General features: G+C 35.7%; 1 protein-coding gene across 3 annotated transcripts in view; it reads left to right on the forward strand.

Moving 5' to 3' along the window:
* ATP11A (ATPase phospholipid transporting 11A) overlaps nucleotides 1-25,716 on the forward strand; it is a 134,424-nt gene that overhangs the window by 92,264 nt on the left and 16,444 nt on the right. For all 3 annotated transcript variants that reach the window (XM_075091147.1, XM_075091157.1, XM_075091162.1), the window contains exons 10-25: nucleotides 1,567-1,648; nucleotides 2,934-3,084; nucleotides 4,389-4,586; nucleotides 7,461-7,634; nucleotides 9,469-9,632; nucleotides 9,946-10,017; nucleotides 11,760-11,833; nucleotides 12,083-12,186; nucleotides 13,629-13,810; nucleotides 14,478-14,729; nucleotides 16,474-16,648; nucleotides 17,886-17,988; nucleotides 18,246-18,391; nucleotides 19,381-19,440; nucleotides 21,008-21,135; nucleotides 23,382-23,517. In XM_075091147.1, coding sequence (XP_074947248.1) covers nucleotides 1,567-1,648; nucleotides 2,934-3,084; nucleotides 4,389-4,586; nucleotides 7,461-7,634; nucleotides 9,469-9,632; nucleotides 9,946-10,017; nucleotides 11,760-11,833; nucleotides 12,083-12,186; nucleotides 13,629-13,810; nucleotides 14,478-14,729; nucleotides 16,474-16,648; nucleotides 17,886-17,988; nucleotides 18,246-18,391; nucleotides 19,381-19,440; nucleotides 21,008-21,135; nucleotides 23,382-23,517 — 2,201 coding nt within the window. The remainder of the gene's footprint in view (nucleotides 1-1,566; nucleotides 1,649-2,933; nucleotides 3,085-4,388; nucleotides 4,587-7,460; nucleotides 7,635-9,468; nucleotides 9,633-9,945; nucleotides 10,018-11,759; nucleotides 11,834-12,082; nucleotides 12,187-13,628; nucleotides 13,811-14,477; nucleotides 14,730-16,473; nucleotides 16,649-17,885; nucleotides 17,989-18,245; nucleotides 18,392-19,380; nucleotides 19,441-21,007; nucleotides 21,136-23,381; nucleotides 23,518-25,716) is intronic.

Genomic DNA, 25,716 nt, shown 5'->3' on the forward strand with positions numbered 1-25,716 from the left:
CTGAGCATACGATTTCAATTGAATCACTTAATTTAGAAGTTTTTATAAGGTTTACTGTTGCTGTAATTGCAGTAGAGTAACTGTTAATGATGTACAATGACAATAGAGATTTTGGGAGGGGGATTTTATAGTTTAGTCTTCAAGGGTTAGTGGAGATGACTCAACTTCTTCATGTAAATATATGGCTTTTGAACAAGCACTGTGAATTAGTATTGTTGTTCCAAAGCAGTTAATGAGCCTGTTAAAAAAACTTAAATCTGTTTTGCTCATTTGTCAAAACAGATACCCCCAACCAGATATAATTGTGGCTGTTAAAAACCAAAACAAAACAACTAAACAAACAAAAACAAAAAAACCCAAACCAAACAAAACGCAACCAAACCCAAATGAAACAATGCCCCCAACACCCCCCACCCCCGCAACGGTTCCTGATCAAAATTTGACTTTCTGCTAGCCAGTGTATTTTGTGTGTATGAATTGTCTTTGTTCCACGGAAAATTGAATATTTTAGCAGAAATAGGAAGCACTAACTGAGATTTTTTTTTTTAATTCTTCAAGAAAGCCTAGTGGGAGCGGTAGTTCTGTTGTAACAAGCCACTCTTTACTGGTGACAAAAGGGACAATGATCCAGATCACCCTCTATCATATACAACTTCTGTACTCCGAAGAAAGGTCATAGATAGCCATGAACTACTTCAGCCTGTAATACCAAAATCTTACAGCTTTTTCTTAAAAAAAAAAAAAAGTAAAAAGCATATATTAATTTAAACTTGCTCTCTTTGCTTTTAATTGTAATCTAAAATAGATGAACTGATATAATTACTTTGTGGTCAGTATTTCTTTAAACTTTAGAGGATGGTTTTAATACGTCTATTAGCTTGCATATCGGGCAGAGATGTACCTAATACGAGTGCTTGTTTCTGCCCTGCCTAACACATGCAGTGTTTGTCATTACCCAGCACAATCCATATCCTAAATTATTTTATTTTAGCAATGTATAGGTGTGCTGGTTTAATAAATACTTTAAATCCATTGTCTTGTTTACAGCTTCTTGTTGTATTTAATTTTCTGAAGTTTAGTGTCTCAGTTTCCGTTGTCAACAGGAAATCGGTAGTATCAAAAGCTCACTTTTTCCATGAATCTTCCTGAAGCAAGCAAAATCAATGGCTACTTTTTATTGTTCTTGGATGTATCCTTTAGTTTAGGCCTATCTGGATTTTCTTTTACAGTGTATTACTTAGATTCTAAAATTAAAGCAAAAAAAAAAAAAAAGAACTTAAAAACGCAAAGGGATTTAGTCAAAACCCAGCTTTGGTTTGACTTTGATACATAGCACCATGTTAGCAATTGGGAACTGTGACTCTGGAATGGGATGTTAATGCTGCTTAAAATTTCCCTCTAAGAACCAAGGTGTTAAAGCCATTTCTAGTTTTTGAGCATCATCCAAATATTTTTCTTCAGACTACAGAGAATTAAAGAAATGACAGAGTATAATAATCTAATATTACACTTATATTAAGTTATTGTACTGTGCAATCTTTAGTAAAACAAGTTGTCTAATTTCAGGTGTCGCTATCTACACTGGCATGGAAACTAAGATGGCATTAAATTACCAGGCAAAATCACAGAAGCGATCTGCTGTTGAAAAGTAAAATTTCTAATATTTATTTTGGGGGTAGAAAACTGCATGTTTGATTGGTGAATAAAAGGGGATCGGGGGGGGCTGAAAGTGTATGTTTCATTGATTTACATTTAAAGCAGTACTTAAAAGAGGGACTTAAAATTTGCTTTTTAGTGTATAATTTTTTAACTTACAAGATGTGTTATATAACAGTATAAATGAGGTTCTCAATACTGATTTTTTTATTAAATGTTAAATTTTTTTAAAAAGGCCACCTTAATGTAGTGCTTTACCTTTTTAAGATATGATGGGTTTTGCTGTTTCAGAAGACACTTTAATTTATTAGAGAACACCTACTGACAGTTTTCCAAGATTATGTTCTTCAGTATCCTAACATTCCTATTCATTGCAATTAAGTCTTGAATTCAGTAAAACTAACTCTTTTGATGCACTTCACTTCGGATCAACTGCAGTAACACAAAGCCTGTCTGTGGCAGGTTTTCCACGGTTTAGCTAAAAGTAAAAGTCTCATATAGGCATATATGATGGGAAGGGAAGACACTGCTAACCTCAAGGAATGAGCTGACATTGGTTGCTTACTTCCTTTAAAATAGAGGGGATTATTTTCTACTCTTACTCTTTTATTGGACATCATCAGGTCTGAGTAAGGTGTCCAACCTTGTGATAAAAAGGTGTTATTGATTAAGGCGCGGTGTACTGAACAGCTGACAGCCCTTCTCTTACACAGTGATTGAGCAATGATGGTGTGTCTCTTTCTGTTGCTCTTGATGTGTAACCTATGGCCATCATTAGTTCATGCCTATCATTAATGTAAATATAATTATAAATGCAAAGTGTTCTTGCTCCTTCTTTTTTTAGATCTGTCTAAAAAGAGTTAAATCATTACAGCTACATAGCAAAATGTTCTTAAAACATTTATATTTCTGTAAAAGTGCTTATGTGAGTGTTTTTATACTGGTTCAGGGAAATGGCATTAAAAGGTCTCCAGATACAAGCCCGGTTATTCTGATTCAATCTATGCTATTGTTTTCACTAATATACTAGGTTTGGTAATGTCACGCACATTTTGGAAACAAGTATAGCAGTTAACATTTTAAATAGAAAATGGTCCTCAGTAATATTTTTCTTCATTGTCAAAATGCTGTAGAGAAGTTATTTAATATCATAGCATTGTTAGACTTGCAGCAAATGTTTGGCTGAAGCACAACATTTAATAATGAATAATAATAAATAATAATAAACTCTGTACTTTATATGCTAATGAAATTTTTTTTTTGCCTTTTTTCCTTAGATCAATGAATTTATTCCTTATTGTATACCTCTGTATTCTCATCAGTAAAGCACTAATAAATACTGTCCTGAAGTATGTCTGGCAGAGTGAACCATTTCGTGATGAGCCATGGTATAATCAGAAAACAGAGCCAGAAAGGAAGAGAAATCTGGTATGGAAATAAATTAAAATAGAAAACAAGTTTTACTAAACCCTTAATTTATAAGAATCCTACTGAAAAGTATATACTGCCAATCAGAAATTGTTGCTTTTTTTGCTAACAGTGGTGACAGTGTATTTGTAGAAACCTTATATATTAAGTTTTTGCACTTACATTGTATGCATGAATTTAACTGATGAGAAAATGTCTGTTTCAGTGTAAAAAGCCTCATGAAAGTCTGTTGGAGTGTCCTTCATTGATGTGAATTACCGAAGAACTGATCTCTTAGCGAGAAATATAGGACTGAAAGGAATCCCAGCACAAATGGCAGTCATATAACAGACGTGTTCAAACGAATCTGCTGTAGAGAAATCTCTGTAAAAATATCCCTCAAAAGCTTAGTTTCATATAGCCACGTAACTCTGTCAGGAGCACTAGAGACCAGCAACAGAGTTGCCAGTGTCTGATGTCCTTACAGGAGCAAGGGCGTAGTCCAGAATTGATACCCAGATGACTCAAAGTAACAAACTGAACCCATAGGTGCAGAAAGTGTAATATGCATAGAATCACAGAATCATGAAGGTTGGAAAAGACCTAGGATCATCAAGTCCAACCATCAACCCAACACCACCATGGCTCCTAAACCATGCCCTGAAGTGCCACATCTACATATCTTTTATTATTTCACTATATCCTCCTAATCAGACTTGCAGAAAATTTCCTTCTTTACCCTGCATGCATGATGAGCACACACTAGCCACGCATGTTCTAGGTTTTGCATTACTACCAGTAACACTATCTCAACCTGCTCAGCAGGTTGACTTATTGACACTGAAATAGTTGAGCCAGGTTATGTGCACACATTCTACTTATATTGTGAGAATGAAGGGAAACCCATTATTTATTAATTAAATGCTGCCTGAAAGTTATGTAATTTGCTAATCCTTCAATGAGTTACTGTAGTTTAATGTATTTTTCTGGTAATCTGTGAATGTGCATTTTATTGTTTTCCTTGTTCTTATACAGGTGTTCACCACTCAATAGTTGCTCTAGAATTTTAAAACAATGATGTGTAACTGTACTCTACAGCTGCATGTTTGTAAAGAAAAATACAAATTAAAAGTTTTTTTCTTTGTGCCAAATTAGTTGTGATGTTATAAAGCATGAAGGCATACATCCTGTGCTGAACTGTGAGCTGTGAAAGGTGTTGCTCTCTGAAAGTTATTAGAAAAAAATAATTTGCAAATGTAAGTAGTCGTCTTTCAGTTTTTGATGGTACATGAAAAATCAATACCTTTATCTTGTTTCTTTGGCAGTTTCTTCGAGCTTTTACCGACTTCCTTGCATTCATGGTTCTTTTCAACTACATTATTCCTGTATCCATGTATGTCACTGTGGAAATGCAGAAATTTCTTGGTTCTTATTTCCTGACATGGGATGAGGAAATGTTTGATGAGGACACAGGTGAAGGACCACTAGTGAATACTTCTGACCTCAATGAAGAGTTGGGACAGGTAAATATCATTGAATGATAAATTTTTTTCAACTGTTTCTATCATAATGTTTTATTTTAAAATTGTCACTTCCAAATTTTTTTTGCGGCTTAGTGTGCATTTTCTTTAGGGCTGATTAATTCTGAAAACAAAATTTGAGATCTTCTGATTTTCAGAATCAAAAATTCTGATTTCTCAGCCAGTAGTAGTATTATATTAGTAAAAGATAAACGCTTTAAGTAAGTAATGATTTCCCTCGATTGACTATAGAGCGTTTAACTTCCTTAGAGTAAAATTCAGACGGAAAAAAAAACCTTTTTGTCTGGCTAGACTGACACCAAATCGCCAGACACAAGTTTCATCCAGTAAAATGATTGACTGTCACTCTCATTTTCCAAAGCAAATTCTATGTTTATTATTCTGTGTTAAGAAAATCATCACCTTGACACAGATGTGCATGAATGTTTTTTTAGAAAATATTTAGGATCCCTATTAATTAAAAATGTTTTCATAGATTTTCAAATAAATAAATAACACTATGTATTTCCGTAAATTTGCACAGCCAAACTAGTAATTAAGCATTTAGGGACACACATCTATTTGGATAAAAGGTGGTACCAAGTATTTTACTATTATGGGAGACAGTTGGCACTGTCTGCCATAAGATCCTCGTAGAGAAACTGATGAATTTTGAGCTGGATGAGCAGACAGTGAGGGGGGTTGAAAACTGGCTGAATGGCCAGGCCCAGAGGGTGGTGGTCAGCAGCGCAGTCTAGTGGGAGGCCAGTAACTAGTGGTGCACACCAGGGGTCAGTACTGTGTCCAGTCCTGATCATTAATGATCTGGTTGACAGGGCATGGTGTACCCTGGGGAGCACCCAGCTGGAAAGTAGCTTGGCAGAAAAGGACACAGGGGTCCTGCTGGAGACCAAGTTGAACATAAGCCAGCAATGTGCCCTTACAGCAAAGAAGACAAATGGTATCCTGGGCTGCATTAGACAGAGTATTGCCAGCAGGTGGAGGGAGGCGATCCTTCTCCTCTACTCTACACTGGTGAGGCCACACCTGGAGTGCTGTGTCCAGTTCTGGGCTCCCCAGTATGAGAGACATGGGCATGCTAGAGGGAGTCCAGCAAAGGGTCACAAAGATGGTGAAGGGACTGGAGCATCTCATGTGAGGACAGGCTGAAAGAGCTGGGACTGTCCAGCCTGGAGAAGGGAAGGTTCAGGGAGGATCTTATCAATGTATATAAACACCAGAAGGGAGGGTGTAAAGAGGACAGAGACAGGTTTTTTTCAGAGGTGCCCAGTGACAGGACTAGAGGCAATGGGTACAACCTGAAACAGGAGGGCCCATGTGAATGTCAAGAAACTTTATTTTATTGTCATGGTGACTTGAGTTGCCAAGGCAGACTGTGGGCTCTCCACCTTAAAGATAACCAAAACCTGTCTGGATGTGGTCATGGGCAACCAGCTTTTGGTGGCCCTGCCTTGAGCAAGGTGAGTGGACCAGATGACGTCCAATGGTGCCCTCCAACCCTAACTGTTCTGTGATTCTGTTATAAAGAAATAACTTACTACTCCTAAATTTAAGCATTGTTCCTAGAATAGGACCCTCATGAGTACTTGGCATTATCAGTACAAATCCAGTGAACTAAATTTTGCTTCTACATTTTTGGAAGATATTATACATCATATTTCTAATGAAGGCTTTGATTGCAAATCCTTATGTGTGGTTGTAGTAAATACCTTCACAGTGATATACATGGTTTATTCCTTTTTTCATGTAACAAGTGTTGATTCCAAAGCAGCACACTGAATGAATAAAAGACCATTGATTGATAGCATTTTGTATCTTGTATAAATGTATTATGAAAATGAATATAGGAGTTGAGATTAAAAAAATCCATATAAATCCTGTCCATTTTGAAAAAAAGTTGAATATGGGTATTGTGTCCACTGGAAAATTTGGTAACTTGCATTTTCAGATTAATGAATATTTGAAAAGTCAATCTAGGAGGAAAGTTCACATATTTAATAACTTCTGTTACGACTGAGAGCAAAAATTTGTTTTTATTTTGTTTGATGCACTTGATAAATGTCAAAGTTTGTTAAACAATCTGACAAATACTAAATAATTGCCTTACTTCCAGTGTTTAATTCTTATCCTTACATAATGCTCTCAGTTCATCAAATATATATATGCAATTTGTATAGAATACCTATATCCAATATCCAAAATTGAGCTTCTACCAATCTAGCTGTTCTGGTTTATAGTTCAGGTTTTGGTTTTATTTTCAATGTTGTTATCTGTAAATGCTGGGGCTCATTGTAAAAGATAAAATTAATGAGAAATTCAATGTTGAGACAAAAGGAATGTTTCCAGGGCGCAATAACAGTGCCCATGTGTATAACTGTATGCGACCGTTAATCCAGAGTCCTCATTTAAACTAAGACAACTGTAGTGGGGGATTCTGATACCACCTTAAGGACCATCTAACAGTAACTGATCCAAATCTAGGCATGTACATTAAATAGTGATCCCTGGGAAATGGAATTTGTGTGCATTTTGTTTCCATAAATGTCTGTCTTGGAGCGAGAAAGACATTAAGAGTGAAAAAGGAGCTTGAGAGAAGAGTGAAAGTAGGTTAAACACATAAATAATGTGTTATGAGACAAAAGATAGCTTTGCTGATACTCCTGTATGATAAAATCTTTCAGGGCCCACATTTCTGTGGAAGGTGACTCCCAAAAGAAATTGTTGTCTTCCTTTTCTGAAAGAGCCAGCGTAAGGATCTTTAAAGGAGGGTGTAACCCAGTAATCTCAGTTTTGTTAAGAGACCTTGGAAAATCTCTGTTCATATTCCTGCTGTTTTTAATTTGTGCTCATTTGCAGATTGAGTATGTCTTCACAGATAAAACAGGAACATTAACTGAGAACAACATGGAATTTGTAGAATGTTGCATTGAAGGGCACGTTTATGTACCACATGTTATCTGCAATGGCCAAATTCTCCACGATTGTACAGGCATTGATATGATCGATTCTTCTCCAGGAGGAAGTGGAAAGGTATGATGACTCTTTCTAGGTTCTTGGTTTTTTTACAATGAAACAGGAAAATTGCACTGTGCTGATGAAGGGAATATTATAAATATAACATCCCGGTATTTCCCTAATCAAAGTAGATAATGGCAGGAAATTGATCACGACATAGACTTTTTCCTTTCCTAGTTTAAAGTAAGATTTAAAGGCTTAAGAGGAAGTTTCCCAACTTAATGCAGCTGTAAAACTGAATTAAATAAAACTGAAAAATATAGAACTTTATCTGGTTAATAGCTGAAGAAATATAATAACTAGTTTCCATTTAACATGAGCTACAATAGGGAAAACAAGGCAGGAAATTCTTCGGGGGGAAAATGAGTGCTCAGTGCAAACACTGACTTAGTCATCACTGAGTGAAGGTGTGGCCAGAGAATGTTTTTTGATCAAATTAAATTACTTTTAAGTGTGACTTAATATAACCACGTCTGAAACGTGCTACACAAAGCATGTATGTGCTGTGGCTTTTTTGCTGCGTAAAGCAAAGTTAGTTGAAAGTTAAGGAGACTTCACCCTGCTCATCAGTTGACATGCGTAAATGGGTAGGATAACCGTAGCCAAAGGACAATATATCTTTAAATATATCAATACAGTCTCAAACTGAACTTTGGCCATACCCTTCACTATGGCAAAATAAGGCTGCTTAAAATACGTCGGTGTAATTCAACAGCCTTATGGCTGTCACCCATGGCCCTCTCAATGTGGTCCCAAGGTACACGGTGTTTTTATCTTGGAATTAAAATGACACAGGCAGTTTGTATTGAACAGCGCAGAAGAATAAGATTCAGACACAAAGATACAGGTAGAACACAGCCAGGTATCCATGAAATAGAAATCTCTTCCTGGTGTCAGAAGCTGTCATTACCAAACCATCTGAAACTTTATAGAAGTTTTTGCCTCCAGCTGCCAAAATGTCCTCCCTCCTTTTACTTTATATAGCTCTGAGAGGTGTTCAAGCCAAGTAAGAAATTGAAATATGTAAAGCCTGCTAATGCTTGTGCTCCAGGTGCTGCGTCCCCCTATCTGGACTCAGGACTCCTCAAAATGTACCTTGACAAGTATTTAATACAGGTGGTTAAAGTTTAAGCAAAAGTAAGAAAAAAAAAAAGCCACCAAAAAAACCCCTTTAGCCACATCTAGGTACACAGAGGAGGCAAAAGATGCACGTTGTCTGTTTTGGACATTAGCAGCTTGACTTGCGTGGCAATGCTAGTAGCACTAGCAGCTATTAGTCTGTCATTTAGTCATAGACTAAAGAGAAGAGGAGGCTGAGGAGAGACCTTATTGCTCTCTGCAACTACCTGAAAGGAGGTTGTAGCGAGGTGGGGGTCGGTCTCTTCTCCCAGGTAACAAGCAATAGGATGAGGGAAAATGGCCTCAAGCTGTGTTGGGGAAGTTTAGATTGGAAATTAGGAAAAATTTCTTTACTGCAAGGGTGGTCAGGCACTGGAAGAGGCTGCCCAGAGAGGTGGTGGAGTCACCATCCCTGGGGGTGTTCAAAAAACGTGTAGTCATGGCATTTCAGGACATGATTTAGGAGACATGGCCGTGTTGGGTTAACAGTTGGACTTGCTGATCCTAGAGGTCTTTTCCAACCTTAATGATTCCATGATTCTTTTAAGCAGTTGTGTGGTTACCACTGGGAAAGTCTTGGCACCCCCTAAAGGGCAGTTGACCTATGACACTGCCTTTATCTGATAACAAATAGGAATCAGCAACATTGCTAACCTTCCAAAAGAAGAGTTTTCAGAGGAATATTTGAAAGTGATCACACATAATGACAACTGTTCCTTTTATTTTTTAGGAAAGAGAGGAACTATTTTTCCGAGCTCTTTGTCTTTGCCACACTGTTCAGGTAAAAGATGATGACAGCGTAGATGGATTGAAGAAAAGCCAGCTCTCAAGAAGATCTTGTATATATATTTCATCATCACCTGATGAAGTTGCTTTAGTTGAAGGAATACAGAGGTATGTGTATAATTTGGTATTATGTAATACTTTTTTAACCTAGAGATGTAATCACTGAAGTACAAAATTGTTTTCAGCACACAAATTGTGGTAACAAATACCAAATCATCTAGAGCTGATGATTTTCTTAACGTACAGTCATGATTATTCATGTTCAGAAATCAAATAAGAAGTTTGGGGGTTTTTAGGAGGCTTTTTTTGTTTGTTTGTTTTCCTAGAAGATAAGCTCAGTCTTAAATCCTTATGACATCCTTAAACTGGGTAATTATATATCTGTTGTATTCATTCTTTTGATGTGTGTTTCACTTTACAGACTTGGTTATACCTATCTAAGGCTGAAGGACAATTTTATGGAGATCTTAAATCGGGAAAATAACATAGAGAAGTGAGTGGTTAAAAAATAACAAAATAGACTGAGTTTTTACGCGTATGTTTAATCATTCTTTCCCTACACGTTAATTTTTAGTTAAGAAAAGTCAGAAATTTTACATTTTAGTAGAAAAATTACTAATATTTATAATTTTAACAGACCCTGTAGTTGTTTTATATTTTCATTTAGTCTGATAGTTTGACAGTGTATGCAATACGAAATATTAGTATAACAACAAAGGTGTGGTGTGGCATTCATGACCTAATCTAGTAGTTCCTCGTAGTTTTAGGAACTATAGGTAGTTTTCCTTTGTTATATAATAAATAATATTTTCTTAATAGAAAATGGTATGTACCCTGTTTGTTGTTTACAAATAATCCATATAATTTACAGGAGGGTAATATCAACAGAATAAATTTTTATAGCTGGTTTAAAGAAAATTTAAAACAGATACTGTTTTTTGTCATTTTCCTTTGACATGTAGAATAAATCTTGTAGACCATAATGTGAGTAGTGGTTTCAATAATAAGTAGTACAGCTGTTTAATGGCATGTACATACTTTTGAAAAATGTTACCTTACACATTTCTAGAGGTCTACTGGTTAAGGCTGTTGTACATCTGCGTCTTCCTGCATGTGTACTCTGCTAAACTATACGGGGACTCTTGTACACAAATACAGGAACACTGCTGTTATTCTTCCCCCTATTTAGGGGAATGTGGAGGATTTTTTTCCAAAGGTTACTTCAGACTTCTGTGGCTCAACTCATAAGAACTGGATTCAGTATAATTTGGTGATTTAAGAAAGCACTATAATTATTAGGAATTTTCTCCAAAATGTATCATAGTTTGTAGACGTAGGCCTGATCCAGCTCCCTGTTAGAATCTGTTGTAATTTTTAATGAAATAAACACTGTGGCCTTGCATAGGTTTGAATCCCAGGATGTTGTAAGGACTTCTAACTGAATGGTCTAATTAAATAAGCAGATCTATTTTATAAGCAAAATATTAACAGATGAATCCTGAAGAGATTGGGAATAATGATTGGGGTACTTAGGTTTGTGCTGGAAAAAGGGGGGTTCTCTCAGATGCAAGGAAATAGGTAAGAGAGTAAATGACAGAAGTATATAAACTGATGAATGATACAGAAGCAGCACAAGAGGAGCTTGTGTTCATTTTTCCTCCTAGAAAGGAGAGGAGGAGCATGGGATAAAATCAAATAATAAGAACAATGGCAAATATAAAACCAGTAAAAAGAAATGTGTTTTCACCTGAATAACTTGTCAATCGACCCTTGAGCAAGATTGATGAAATTAAACAGGCACTGTTGGGAGATAGGAATAGTAAAAATTAGAAAAATACTAAATAAAGACTTGCATGTAAACACCTACGCATTTCAAGTTCTGAGGCTATGCCCAGGTATTATAGGAAGGAATTTACTTACTTCATAAGCAGTATGGCGCTCTACTGCAAGGTTTCTAGTCTTCTGCTTAAATGAATTATATTGGCTAGACATCCAAAGATACTTATGAACATCATGCAGACAAATTCTGTTTCAAGTAATTAGGAGCTAAGGGCCTCCCTTATTTATTATTGTAACCTGCTGTTTCATTCTGTACTAGTTCCATATTCCACAGTACTCAACATAATTTTCCATGTTAGAAGTCATGTTTTATTTGATATGCTTGAAGTTGTAATAATTGGTTTAGGGATCAGGAAAAGCAGAGTTGTTTAAATAAAAATTCTGTTTCTGTTTCAGGTTTGAATTATTAGAGGTTTTGAGTTTTGATTCTGTAAGACGGCGAATGAGTGTAATTGTTAAATCTTCAACAGGTAGGGCTGTGACATTCTGTTCCTTCTTAGATGTTTTTGTTTCACTTGAATTCATTTCAGGTTTATCAAAGTGTTAGGCACACAGACTGTGATTAATACTTTTCTTCATTAAAAAGGGGACTGGGTACCAGCGTGAATGCAAATATTATTTAAAAAAAAAAGAAATCTTTCTGAAGAAAGTAATTTAGATTTTTTTTTAAAAAAAAGATATATGTAGCCATTTTGAATTCCATATGCTGTCTCTTTTAGGTGATATATTTCTGTTTTGTAAAGGAGCAGATTCTTCCATATTTCCTAGGGTTAAAGAAGGCAAAATTGACCAAATACGATCCAGAGTTGAACGCAATGCAGTGGTAAGATTCCATTTTCTTGATCTGTTCATGTGATTTCAGTGTCAAAAAAAAAAAAAAAATCTTAAGTGACCTGACCTCCTGCTTGATCTGGTAACAGATTTGTCTTCCCAGGCACCGAGATTATTCTATGCCAAAGTACACACAGGCTGTATGTGTAGCAGTCTGTGTTACTCCCTTATTTGAATCTGTCCTCCGTCTCGTCTTCCAAATGGTGGTTGTGGTGAGATATGAATGCGTTAGATATGCACAACTGTATGTTTTACCAGAGGTCATCAATTAGCTTTTTAATGTGGCATTTTCACAACTGTGGTGGTTTGAATTAACTTTTGCAAGAAAGTAAGTGAAAAACTTTACTGAAAATTTCACCCCTGCTTTCAGTTCCCAGAATTAGCAATTGTGATTTGCTGCCTTTGATTGCTTTACAAGCTCTCAAAAAAAAGAAAATTCAGTAGACCAAAGTGTAGCAACAAACATGCTTCTTATGGGGAAACAGTGCAGTGATCATCCTTATACTTAAAATTTTGCTTGCTAAAAATGAACTGTGAACTACCTCATGACCTCTAAAAGAAATTCAGAACTTGGCTTTACCTAAAAGGTAGTATTTGGAGTTGTAAAATACTGAATTTTGCTGTGTCCAAAAACATATAGAACCCATTGCAATGGAATATGACTGCCAGTCTTATAAATAGGATAAAATTTGCTGCCATCCAGTTCTCAAACTGAAAACAAACAGCTTTTTTATCACTTCTCCTTCTTGGAATGGTAATAAGTAACTATACAAAGACCTACTGGATTAAAGTTTATGAAGATAAAGTGCCAGTTAAATGGTTTTGTGAGAGGCAAAATATTCGAGGTGGCAAAAATTCCATTCTGTGTTGTAGCAGGTTTTTCCCTCCTTGCTCAGTCTATATATTCCCTTTCTTATTCATCACACAGTCCGAAAGTCTGATCCAGTCTGAAACACCCACAGCTAAATTCTAGTATTCACTTGAGTGGAATGGCACAGTTGGATTTTCACTTTCAACGCTGTCTATGATGTTTTGTCCCTGTCTCTGCTGCAACACAGTGTCAAAATCAGACCCTGCAGAGCTACTGCTTATATTATTGTGATTTATTCCAACTCATCCTGCTTAATTATACACATAGGGAAGGAGACTTTTACCTTCACTCTCCTTTCCCTGGTAATCTCATACGTCCAGTTAGGTGCCCGAGGTTTGTCCCTCAGATTGTAACTGCTTCCAGGGCAGCACAGAATCAAGGTGACCCACGTTCTAGCCTAGACTATACTGTGCTATACTAACTTCGCTATAAAAGTGAATAGTGGGACTCTTCATCTTAACTGTAAAATCATTCTAATTTTTCAAATATTCCAGTGTAAACACCAGCAAGAAATTTAAGAGTTTTCTAAGAGGCATTTTCTTTCTTTTCATTACATTCTTTAGGAGGGACTGCGAACTTTGTGTGTTGCGTATAAAAAGCTCACAGCAGAAGAATATAGCAATGCACAGAAGCTGCTTCAGAATGCAAAGTTGGCCCTCCAGGACCGGGAAAAGAAATTGGCAGAAGTGTATGAGAAGATAGAAAGGGATTTTATTTTACTTGGTGCTACAGCTGTTGAAGATCGGTTAGTACATTCGTAGTTTCTTATGTTTAATGATGTTACCAAAGTAATTGAAGACTCTCTTGTAACTTTTTTCTGGATTAGAGGTTTATTTGAAAAACCCTTTCTTTGAATTAATTCCATACGCTTAGCTTACTAAAGTTACAGATGGTAGCTTTATAATTTAGTAAGCTAGTGACAATAGTTAAGTGTACAAAAATCAGAATATTCAAGCCATTTGCATGCAGTCTGTTGTGCCTTGTACAAATTGTAGGGAAAAGTTTTGATGGAAAGAACTACAAAATGGCTATTGAGGAAATAAAGGAAGAATCTTTAGGTCGCAAAAAATAATCAAAAACTGTCTGTTAAAACTGGGAGGTGACTAGTAACTCAGCAGTACTTCACTGTTTGATGTCATTAGCTGAAAGCACTGAAAATATTTTAAGTGCCTGAGAAATGAAGCATCTTGTCTTTTAGGCTATATAAATGAAAGGTGAAACTTTGGGTACTTTGAAAGTGTCAAACCTAGTTGTTTATAATGTTCCGCTCCCCAAAACATTCTTAGATTCACACCTTGGGGAAATCCTTATATTGAAATGTTTTATTTGGTTATGGAACCCTTTCACAGCAACCTCTGAATTTCTCATTTCCAAGCAATCTATCAATGTATGTTGTCAATTGACTTCCACAGACTACAAGAAAAAGCTGCTGACACTATCGAAGCACTCCAGAAAGCTGGAATTAAAGTTTGGGTTCTGACGGGAGACAAAATGGAGACTGCTGCAGCTACTTGCTATGCTTGCAAACTATTCCGGAGAAATACACAAATACTTGAGCTAACCACAAAGAAAATTGAGGAACAGAGTTTACATGATGTGCTTTTTGACCTAAGCAAAACTGTCCTAAGACACAGTGGCAGCTTAACCAGGGATACTTTCTCAGGGTAAGGAAAAAGTTGAATTTTCAAGCCAGGAATGGGCTTTTGTGCGTTTCGTAAACAATTAAATGATTGTTCAATTAACTTAAGAGCTGCAATGTACTGTGTTTCAGTTTCTGTTGTTAAAGTGTGAATTACTGTATGGCAATCAAGTATAAGTTGGTTCCACATAAGTTTAAATTTTCAGTCATAGTCCTTTTTCCATCTCATTTCTGGTACTGCTTTAATTGTTAAAAATTACAACTGACATTGTGATTATATATTTTTCCACTGCAAAAAAATATTTATTCTTGGCAAAAATTACTGTAAAGCAAAATACTCTTTCTAACTTTTAAAAAGGAAGTAGATATGATCTATTCCTGTAATCAGAGTTAGCATGTGATGTGACTTTCTTGATAAGGCCGAGGCTACAGAGAGCAACAATACATGGCCCCACTGTGCTATTTTTAGGGAAGATTATGCTACATTTACAGACAGGTGAAAGATAACAGCATAGTTCTTAATCTTCTGGTGTGCTTAAAAGTAGTTAAAGTGCCCTAAATTATAAAGAAATCATTGACTTCTGTGTATTTCGAATATCAATAGAAGGATAGGTATCATGTATACAGAAGTGATTTCCTTGAAGCATAACATGGAATAAGATAGTAAATGGCATTAAAAAGCAAAAAACAGGTGTAATGTAAATTATGCCTTATACAGATAGTAGATTAGGCTACTTATATGAAGCTTAATAGCTGGTACACATTACTTGCCTTTTTTTTTTTTCCCCCACTGTAAAAACATAAGAATTGGATTCTAAATCATTTTTCTCATCTTAAGTTGTTAAGAAAAGCAGTTACTGGTCTTCCAGACATAATGGTGCATATTTGCTTTGTTTTTCTTTTTAATATGGAGCCAGTTAGCAAGTACATTTTATATCCATTTGTACTAAGTTCCTAGGAAAGGAACAGCAAACCAACAGGCATTTGTGATATTATTTTAGCAGAGTTTCTAAAACTCTTCACCTTACAGCTTGAGACTCTGGGCCAGAGTATTTTTCTTAGCACTCCTTATACTTTAAACCTCATTAGTTGAATCAAGAACATTTGTATTTTCAGTTAAATCATATTTCTCTGTCATCTGTACCACATTTAGCTTAAGTCCCACAGGTCCACTGGACTTAGCCACCACACTAAACCCAAAGTATAGGTACTGTAAACGTAGGCAGTGGCTTTATCTCACCAGGCCAACATGTCTTTTTTTTTTTTTTTTTTAGGCATTTCCTTCAAAGCATGGTTTACTTCCTTAAATGTAGACCCTTGAAAAACAATGTTATTTTCTTAATCAAAGTAAATTTCAGAGTACCAAAAAGCCTTTCCCTTTAACTTTTTTCTGGATGATTTGGAATGTGCCACAAAGTTAACTTTCTTCCTGCAGCTCAGTTTACCTCACTGCAGTTCTTGGAGCCCTTTCAAACCAAACCAAAAGGTCATTAATTATACACTTGTACTCACTGGTGAAGTCACTCAGGTGTCAGATTTCTGTCTTTGAACTGGTGAAGCACTGAATATTTTCAACATAATCCAGAATTTTAAAATGTCATAAATAGCAGCCCTATACAAGGAATTTCCTTTAGAAGTATGTTAATTTTGCAATATTCCATAGTCGTTATTTTTTCATTAATTAATTTTCACAGAAGAACTGTTGCCAAATTTAAAATATCTCTGATAATTTTGCAGTGACTCTTAGTTTATATTTTATCCCTGCACAGACTTTCAACTGATATGCAAGATTATGGTTTAATTATTGATGGAGCAGCATTATCATTAATAATGAAGCCAAGACAAGATGGGAGCTCTGGTAACTACAGAGAGCTCTTTCTTGAAATTTGCAGGAACTGCAGTGCAGTGTTATGCTGTCGAATGGCACCTCTGCAAAAAGCACAGGTTTGTATTTCGTTTTGTAATTGTTTGTTAGCTATGCACAGATGTAAATATTGAAAGTTAATATTCTGTATGACTTAATATTCTGTATGATAACTGAAAATGTTACCATTCACTTTTGTATCTTCTAAAATGAAAAAAGAAAAAAAAAAAAGGGGAAAACTTCTACTGGCAAGCAATTTAGATAATGATACACTAGAACGGCGCCCAGCTGTGCACCTGAATTTGATTTATGTATATATTGTGCAAATTTTATGGTTGGTACATGCTGATAAATGAACATATTTAATGATCTGAACTAATTGCTTCCTTTTTAATGTAACAAGCTTTGAATAGCGTACTATCTGTTGATTCCACAAGAACCTGCATTATTTATTACTGTAGAGTGGTATTTCTTCTCTATTTTTAACACAAGTGGGAAGCCAAGAAAGAAGAATCCACACAGAAAAATGGGTGCATTATCACTTTTAAATGCTTCTTGACTGTTGTATGCTAGTTTGTATCAAGTAAAAACATATCCTTCCATTGCTGAAACATCTCAATATTGCTGAAGAACTTTTAAAGGAAACAAACATTGGAATATATGCTTTTTTTTTTTCTTTCAAACTATCATGTCTGTTTCTCAATGCTCACACACAGCCCTTATTAATCTTGACAAATGTATTTAGCCAGCACTTTTAACTGTCTGGAAGTTTGTAGTTTTTATTTGCAGCTGACTCAATACCAAATTTACAGAGGTGATCACTTATAATGGAGAGATTTGAAGTAAAATTTTTTATAGTTACTATGTCAAGAGTTCTTAGATATATGCAGAGTCCTATTATCTTTACTTAGTAAGAAAAACTTTCAGCACAGTTAAAGAATCTTTCAGTCTTTAGTTTAAGGATTTCTTTTGAAATTGTACATTCCGTCTCTGGAACCCTTTCAATTTATTAATGCACTTAGACAGTATTAAGCAACCTCAACATCATTTTCCTTTCACCTGCTCTTCCTTCTTCCTGTGCATCTCTCTCAAAATATGGAAGTATTTGAAAAATGTTGTGTTATATTTGGAACAAATACTTTTAATATGAAGAAACTACTGTGATCTTTATGCATGGTAGTTGCGTTGGGTAATATTGGTTTTGTGTCCCTTCACAGAATTTCTTATATAAGTGTTGGTTATTTTTAATTAATCATATGCTCATGCAAAAGAAGCAAACCATTACAGAGAAGAGTTTTTAACACTATTTTTTTCCAGATTGTAAAATTGATTAAGTTATCAAAGGAGCATCCTATCACATTAGCAATTGGTGATGGAGCAAATGATGTCAGTATGATTCTAGAAGCACATGTTGGTATAGGTAAGTGTGCTTTTTAGAATATTAGTTCAAGTGAAATGACAAAACACATTTACTTCTAAAAAACAGGCAGTCTCAAAGAATCAGGTTATAAGTTTTATAGACAACTTCTAGTGAATTTACCCCAGGAATTTTGAGATACAGTGGTGCTCTCTTACTAGATCATTGTCATAGCATTATTATATAATGTTTCAAATAATTGTACCTTTGAAATAGTTTTTCAGTTATTAAACAGCTTCTTAACTTTTTTTTTTTTAAAGGAATCATTGGCAAAGAAGGTCGTCAAGCAGCGAGAAACAGTGACTATGCAATACCTAAATTTAAACATTTGAAAAAAATGTTGCTTGTTCATGGGCATTTTTATTACGTTAGGATATCTGAACTTGTGCAATACTTCTTTTATAAGGTAGGAGAATGCTTATTCTAATTACATAAATCTCAAAAACTTACATGGTAGTATCTGACTATATACAGTCTGTGCAGTCAATGGTACAAAAATGCAGTAATTCCGTAAAGAGATTTTGTTGAATGCCAGATGCAAAGCTGAAATAGGATTATAGTTTTTATCCAGACCATGAAGTGAAATAGCTTTTATGTAGATATACTGTGTAATCTATGATATGTTTAAAAGCAGAATTTGCCTTGTCTTTTTTCTTCTACTCTCCTCCCCCCCCTTACAAATTCTGGCACAGACTGTTCTACTTATTTTGAGTACCTTCTGGGTTCTCTCTACAACGGCCTTTTAGATCAAGTTGGAAGTAGTATTTCAGAACTTAGCATAACCTAATTTACATTAGTTTCTAAATTCATTAGGATAGTGTAGGTGGGGGAAGTTTATAATATGCATCCCCCTGTTTAGACAGTTTTGTTATGTCTAAACAGTTGTAATCCAATCAAAGTTCTTTCAGTAAGCAATGGAAGATTATAGAAAGGAACTGTCAGAAGATAGTTCAAGGTCTTAGTGTTTGACTGTCCTGTAGTTAGGAGAGGATAAAGTTTGGGGTCAGAGCTAGAAACATCTTAAAATTACTTTGCTGGGAACCATGCTAACGAGAGTATCCATGCTTGCTTATCACAGTTTGTGTCCTACTGTGGATTGTACCTTATTTGCCTCACCTTAACTGAGCTGTGCTCCTGGATTGCAAAATTCTTTGCCCTTGAATTTTGAAACTGTAGCATTATAAGTTTGCTTTCAAAATATTTTAAGTACTTTTCTTACCAGTACTACTGTAACATGAGGATGTTGATGTTTAATGTATACAGCTCTTTCTACTGTTCCTGCAGTGTCTACTATTACTAGTGTTATGGAACTATGATATACATAGCTATAGCATTGTACAGCATATAAATTAGTGCTTACATTTCCCTTGACAACTCTGTCTCTTTGTCTTTCAGAATGTCTGCTTCATTTTTCCTCAGTTTTTATATCAGTTCTTCTGTGGGTTTTCACAGCAGGTTAGTTCTTTTTCCCCTCACTGCCATGTTTTCTCTTTGGCTTTTTTTTGTGTTTTTTTTTTTTTTTTTAAATGGATCCTTTAACACTGCACCTGTTGAGCTGAAAAAATTTCTACGTTAGTTTACACATTGCAAAAAGAGCAGCGTCCCTTTCAGTTCATATGGTTTTCAGTGGTAATTGCAGTTAAGTTACAGGAATCAATTTTATGAAGTATCGTAAAAGCAATGCTTATTTTCAGAGTCAAAGAATACAGGAAACCAAATTTCGGAAATGGTAATGCAAAGTGAAATGTCTGTTAGGTTTAAGCTTATTGAATGTGGACAGAGGCAATCCTGAAAGATAAGTAATTTAACTAGTTGTTCATGTTTAGAATTCAGAATGAAAATGGAAGAATACACTAGTCTTCTCTGGGGTTTGCAGGTATGAATTGCAAACTTCGGACAGTTAAAAAGGAAAAATAAACACAGAAAGATAGAGGAAAAGTGAACTGCTGCTCACCAGAAAAGTGGCATCATTCAGGAGAGGATCCAATATTCTCCTTTATAAATTTTTGATTGGTTGGTTTTCCTCTTTGCTGTTGTCTAATTTGTGCAGGAAAATCTACCTCTTCTTTCTTCTGAATGAGAGAGCAAAAAAAGGAACGAATGACTGGACTTGGACAAAAAGAGGATTAAGTTTTCAGGATTAAATTGGGCAGGAGGAGGATTTACTTGGCAGAAAATAGTACTGTTGCTTTGAATCTGTGGAATGTCTCAAAAAAAAGCTCCAGGAGGAGTGAAAATGACAGAACTATTTTTTTTGGTCTGTTTTGGTTTTAACTTCAAACGACCATTGAAAACTTTTTAGGTTTTTATCAAGTATTATTAGGATTTAGATATGAAAGCATGTGTTGATGAAAATTTAGTTGTAAGATTTCCTGTTGTTTTAAGTGCTAAATATAATTCTGAAGGGGTTTCGACAGCAATTTTTACAGCATAAATGATCACCAAATAGGTTTTGGGAAATAAACAACTCTATATTGTGATGTGCTAAGTTTGAATGCTAGTTAAAATGTTGATACACACACAGAACAGTAGTTCAGAGGGAAAAAGAATCAAAGATATGTTGGAGTGTTTCTTTGTACAGCACATTGCAGTCACTCACAGCTGAAAAACCTCTGGAGTACTCCCCCCTTCCTCCCTGTGTGTCTCCATGTCATATAGACATGGAGGAAATAGGAGATGGGAGTGGATGTGCCAGAGACGAATTTCTGCCTCAACAGGAATCTACTGTTGTTCAGTTTGGGTAGTTTGGAGTTTGTCTTACAGTTGAAATGATAGGAGGGGCTGATATGTGGACCAGACTATTAAATCAATCTTTTAGTTGACCTTTTTCCTCTAGATGAATGGGGTACAAGTACAGAGTTGTGTCTTGGATCAGTTAGAAGCTGTTCACGGATATTTGCCTCTATTCTGAAGGGCTATAGTTCTGTTTTTTCTGAGGAAGTTGACTCATTCTAAATCGTGTCATGTAGTGGATCCTGTTTTAACATTAAAACTATCTGATTTAATTCTTTTCCATCTACAGACTTTATACGATACTGCGTATCTAACACTGTACAATATCAGCTTCACTTCCCTTCCTATCCTGTTGTATGGTCTAATGGAACAACATGTCAGTGCAGACACACTCAAGAGAGAGCCTTCCCTGTACAGGTAAAATTAATACATTACCCCCCAAAGTTTGACAGTTCAACTGTGGAATCTAGCTCTGTTATAACCAAAGTCCTCAGGAATTCTGTACAAGGTTGCAGTAGAACATCAGATACACTTGCAACAGAAGGGTTGAAGACCACGTGCACAGTCTATAAACTACAATAGACGAACTTGTATTTTTACATGCATATTTACATACTGCAGTCCACACCGTTTGCTACACTAGTGAGTGAGAGCAAAATAGAAATTACTTGTTCTACAAATCAAAATTTTATTTATTTTAGTACTCTCTATTTCCTCTTGCCACAGGGAACTGAAGTATTTTAAAAAGAGGAAGTACACTGCTTCTTCTATGTATATGTTTTATTCTGAAAGAATAAAGGACTGAGTGGTAGTGTTGTATCATAGGATGTGCGGTGTCCAACATTGTCCTCTGCATGTTGTTGACTCACTTCCGTGCATTGAAATTGTGACTGGTTTAGCCACTTGAAATACAGTTCTTGACCATTAACTGCATGTGGCCATCTAAATTAGACACAGTGCCCCGTTTTGATTCTTGTAGCTGCAAAACCAGTACAGTTTAGAGTGGTAACAGTAGATAATCAAAGGGAAAACTTTTTGAGATGCAATATTGGATGCCCAAAGGTTGATTAATGCAGCGATATATTTCTACCTACGAAACTGAAGAGGAATACAAGATATTACTGTTGAAACCCAGTCCCCCCATTTTTGTTTCCTCTTCTATATTATAAATGTTTTCAGTTTAGAAATGGTCATTCAGAAGACTTTTTTTGGTTTTTTGAAAGCTATCAGAGATTATATGGTCAAAAACATTTGGGTTTTGATATCTAATGGAGTCTATTGCTAAGCTGTTTTGGGCAATAGTGCAGTTGTTCTGGGCCAGGTGAGGCTATTGTTAGCCACATGTGGTTTTGCACTGTATATTGGTAATCTGCACGGAGAAATTATTTCATATGGTCATCAAGCAGTTTTTAAAGTGCATGTGGTGAAAGTATTGGTTGGTAGTAAATGTTTCTGTAATTCAGGGTTCTCATTTCACAGAATCAGAGAGTGGCAGGGGTTGGAAGGGACCTCTGGAGATCATCTTGTCTAACCCCACTGCTTCAGCAGGGACACGCAGAGCAGGGGGCATTTTAATGTCTCCAGGGAAGGAGACTCCACAGCCTCTCTGGGCAGCCTGGACCACTGCACTGGCACCCTCACAGGAAAGAGGTTTCTTCTCGTATTTGGGTGGAACTTCCTGTGTTCCAGCTTGTGCCCATTGCCCCTTGGCCTGTCATTGAGCACCACTGAAAAGAGTCTAGACCCATCATTCTGACTCCCTCCCTTTAGATATTTATAGGAATTGATGAAATCCCCCTCAGCCTTCTCTTCTCCAGGCTGAACACACCCAAGTGTCTCAGCCTTTCCTCATATGGGAGATGCTCCAGTCCCCTGATCATCTTGGTAGCTCTCTGCTGGACTTGCTCAAGGAGTTCCACGTCCTTCTTAAACTGGGGGGCCCAAAACTGGACACAGTACTGCAGATGTGGTCTCATTTAACTGTGTTCTCATTTACTCTGATGTGCTTTATGATATATACCAAGTTGATAGATACTCATTCGATGGGCAAGAACTGAAGTTGTAATATTTAGATTTTTCTGTAATAAGAAAATGCATGCTAGTGAACAGTTCTACTGTTGACCAGTCCCAGTATTTTTCGTGGGAAAATACTCAAGAAATCCAGTTTGACCTGAAGCTTCAACTCAGCTGCAAAATCCTTGTTTTGCATGTTCCACATAAAATTAATATTTTGGTTTGTAACAATATTCTGTATAAAAGCACCCCATGGGAAATAAAGCAAAGTATCCAGAGACCTCTAGTGTTTCCATTTGAAACCTGCAGTAGATCATCACATGCACAGCAAATACTGGAAAACAGATACCTTCTGTAAAAAGATTGAAAGGTAAATGAGTGAAGCACAGAGGAATTTACCATACAGTTGAAATAAGCAGAACTACAGGCAGCAGTTAAAAAGGTTTAGTAAAAATTAAATTAAAAAAATAAAGAGGACATGTTCAGGAAGGATTTGTATGTGAAGTGGTAGACAGTTGTCATGTGGAAATGTGGTGATTTTGCATGCAATATCTTAATTGTTTTTCCCTCAAAAAACAATATGAGTGACATAATTTTTCTAAGCTGTTTGCACATGCTGATAATGAATGCATATTTCTTGTTTTACACAGGGATGTTGCCAAGAATGCTTTGCTCCGCTGGCGTGCATTTATTTATTGGACATTCCTAGGAGTGTTTGATGCTGTGGTATTTTTCTTTGGTGCCTATTTCTTGTTTGACAACACAGTTGTGACCAGCAATGGACAGGTTAGTGTTGGATTTGATCAAAGGTAATTTTTTTTTTTAATGTCGAGTGTGCTATGAACATAGTTTTAATTGTTTTCTTCAGGATTTCTAGCACAGATGGTAACTGTTCTATGAGTTATGGTGAGGTAGTTGGCTTATCTGTTTAGCAGTCTGAACTATGCAATAGGAATTCTGTGTATCAGTAAACAGAGGCAAAGGACCAGGTACAACATAGGAGAAATATATATGGTAAATTCCAAGTATTCCCTCAGAATTTACGTAAGTAGTAACTTTTCTGTTTTGTGTTTAACATGCATCTGATGAATATCTGATTAACATATCAAGTTACTCTTGGTAGAGTAGTTATGAGCATAAAAGAGCTGAAACTTAACAAGATTTTAAATATTTTAATCTTTTTTACATATGGCAGCTTGAAATAATCTAAACTTGCTTTGCAGTCACATGAATGCAAATTTTAAGAACTTTTGCATTTTATTTATTTTACCCATTGATATTTTGGTCTATTTTATTTGTGTGCTTTTTTCTTTTTGCTACTTGCTTCTCTTCCTATCCTCAGCTAATGACAACCAGCACTCACATGGTAAGACTATTGTGGATTTGTCATGATATCCATTTCATCTTTCACTGTTCTTTAATTAAACTGTTAAAGAGCAGTTAAGTATTTCCTGTAATTATTTCAAAATACCACTTAAACCTATAGATAGAAATGTTCTTTATTGCTACTTTATTGCTACTTAAAATATAAAGAACATATAGAGACTATAAGGTATATTAAGGTATATGCAGTGTGGTAAAGAGCCATGAACTTTAAAAAACTAAGCAGGCTTTTTGCTTCCTTGAGTTTTGTTGTTTTGTTCTGTGCTTTTCTGTGACCTACATTGTTGCTGACTCTCTCCGCTATAGAAAATTTATTACAGCTTATGCTATAAAGTGCTTGAATGGCTTTAGAAGAGACCCTCAAAGTGAGAGGAAAATAAACTGGCCACAGATTGGTTGCCTATATGTAACTTACACGTTTGCTAGAAGTGCAATATTCAAGTATCATTAAATACCACCTTTATGACATCTCTCAGGGAAATGAACTTCTAGTGTGTGAGAGAACATTTGTTACAAAGCTTTTCTCAGGACAGAAGGAATTTCCATTAGACACAACTGTACACTGCAGCACTTCTTTTTCTGCTACCATTATGTTCTCTGTTAGATGTTCAAAACTCTGCATCGGCTTATATTTATAGTCCTGAAAAATTAGACTTCTCATAAATGTACACAGTTTGTGAATGGTTTGTATTGCAAATATTCTGACTGTATTCCTTTTTAAAATTTTAGCTACTTCTGTTGTACTTATTAAATTCTTCTTGATAAAGCTCTAAAGCCAGACTAGTGCCTAATTTCCGAATTTTGAAAGTGTATGTCTACATCTAGATACCCATGTTAATATTTGATGATAAAATGTATTGCTTGATGAGACATTATGATTCTTGAGTGTCAGAGTGGGTTAGAAAATTCATCATGATTCAGCATGCATGCTTGTGTGTAAGTATAAAACCTAGAGATTTTGAGTTACGATTTGAGATTTAAAGGCTTGAAAATGTTAGTGTTCAGGAATAGTCAGAGATACATATGTGAGCTCAAACATACATGAATGCTAGTTGGTGTTCATGGTTATTTTCAATTATTTAAATTATGCTTATGTCTGGAAAAAGTCAAGGAAGGATTTGAAGATTTGAAAGGTTTACTGCAACAATATGGAACAGGGAAAAGTTAGAAAGCAGGAGAGGGGATAAAAAGGCTGAATGTAACCCTAATATTATAAATTATATAAGATGATGCTGTTTAGGTTCCAAATTGTTAAAATGGGTGTTGAAGCAAAAATTCTTAATTCTTCTTCCCCTCCAGAAATGAACTAATCACCATTGTTACAAAACTAGTAAAAAGTGAAGAAAATCAATGTCTTTCACTTAGACTGATGGCTGTATCAGACTAAAATTTGCATACCATTAAGCTTGCTTCCAAACATAATCCCCCAGGATGTTTCTCAGTATTTAGAAATCTGTTTGAAACTGTTTGCACGCTGTAGAGTGATGTTACTAGAATAATGGAAAAGCGTACCTTTAATCACTGAGATTTACTTCGTAAATGCCTGTCTCAGTCATTTCATGGTAAACAAAACTAAGATGATAAAGATTTATCTCTTAATTA

This window comes from Phalacrocorax aristotelis, chromosome 1 (genome assembly GCF_949628215.1).
Source record: "Phalacrocorax aristotelis chromosome 1, bGulAri2.1, whole genome shotgun sequence".
NCBI lineage: Eukaryota > Metazoa > Chordata > Aves > Suliformes > Phalacrocoracidae > Phalacrocorax > Phalacrocorax aristotelis.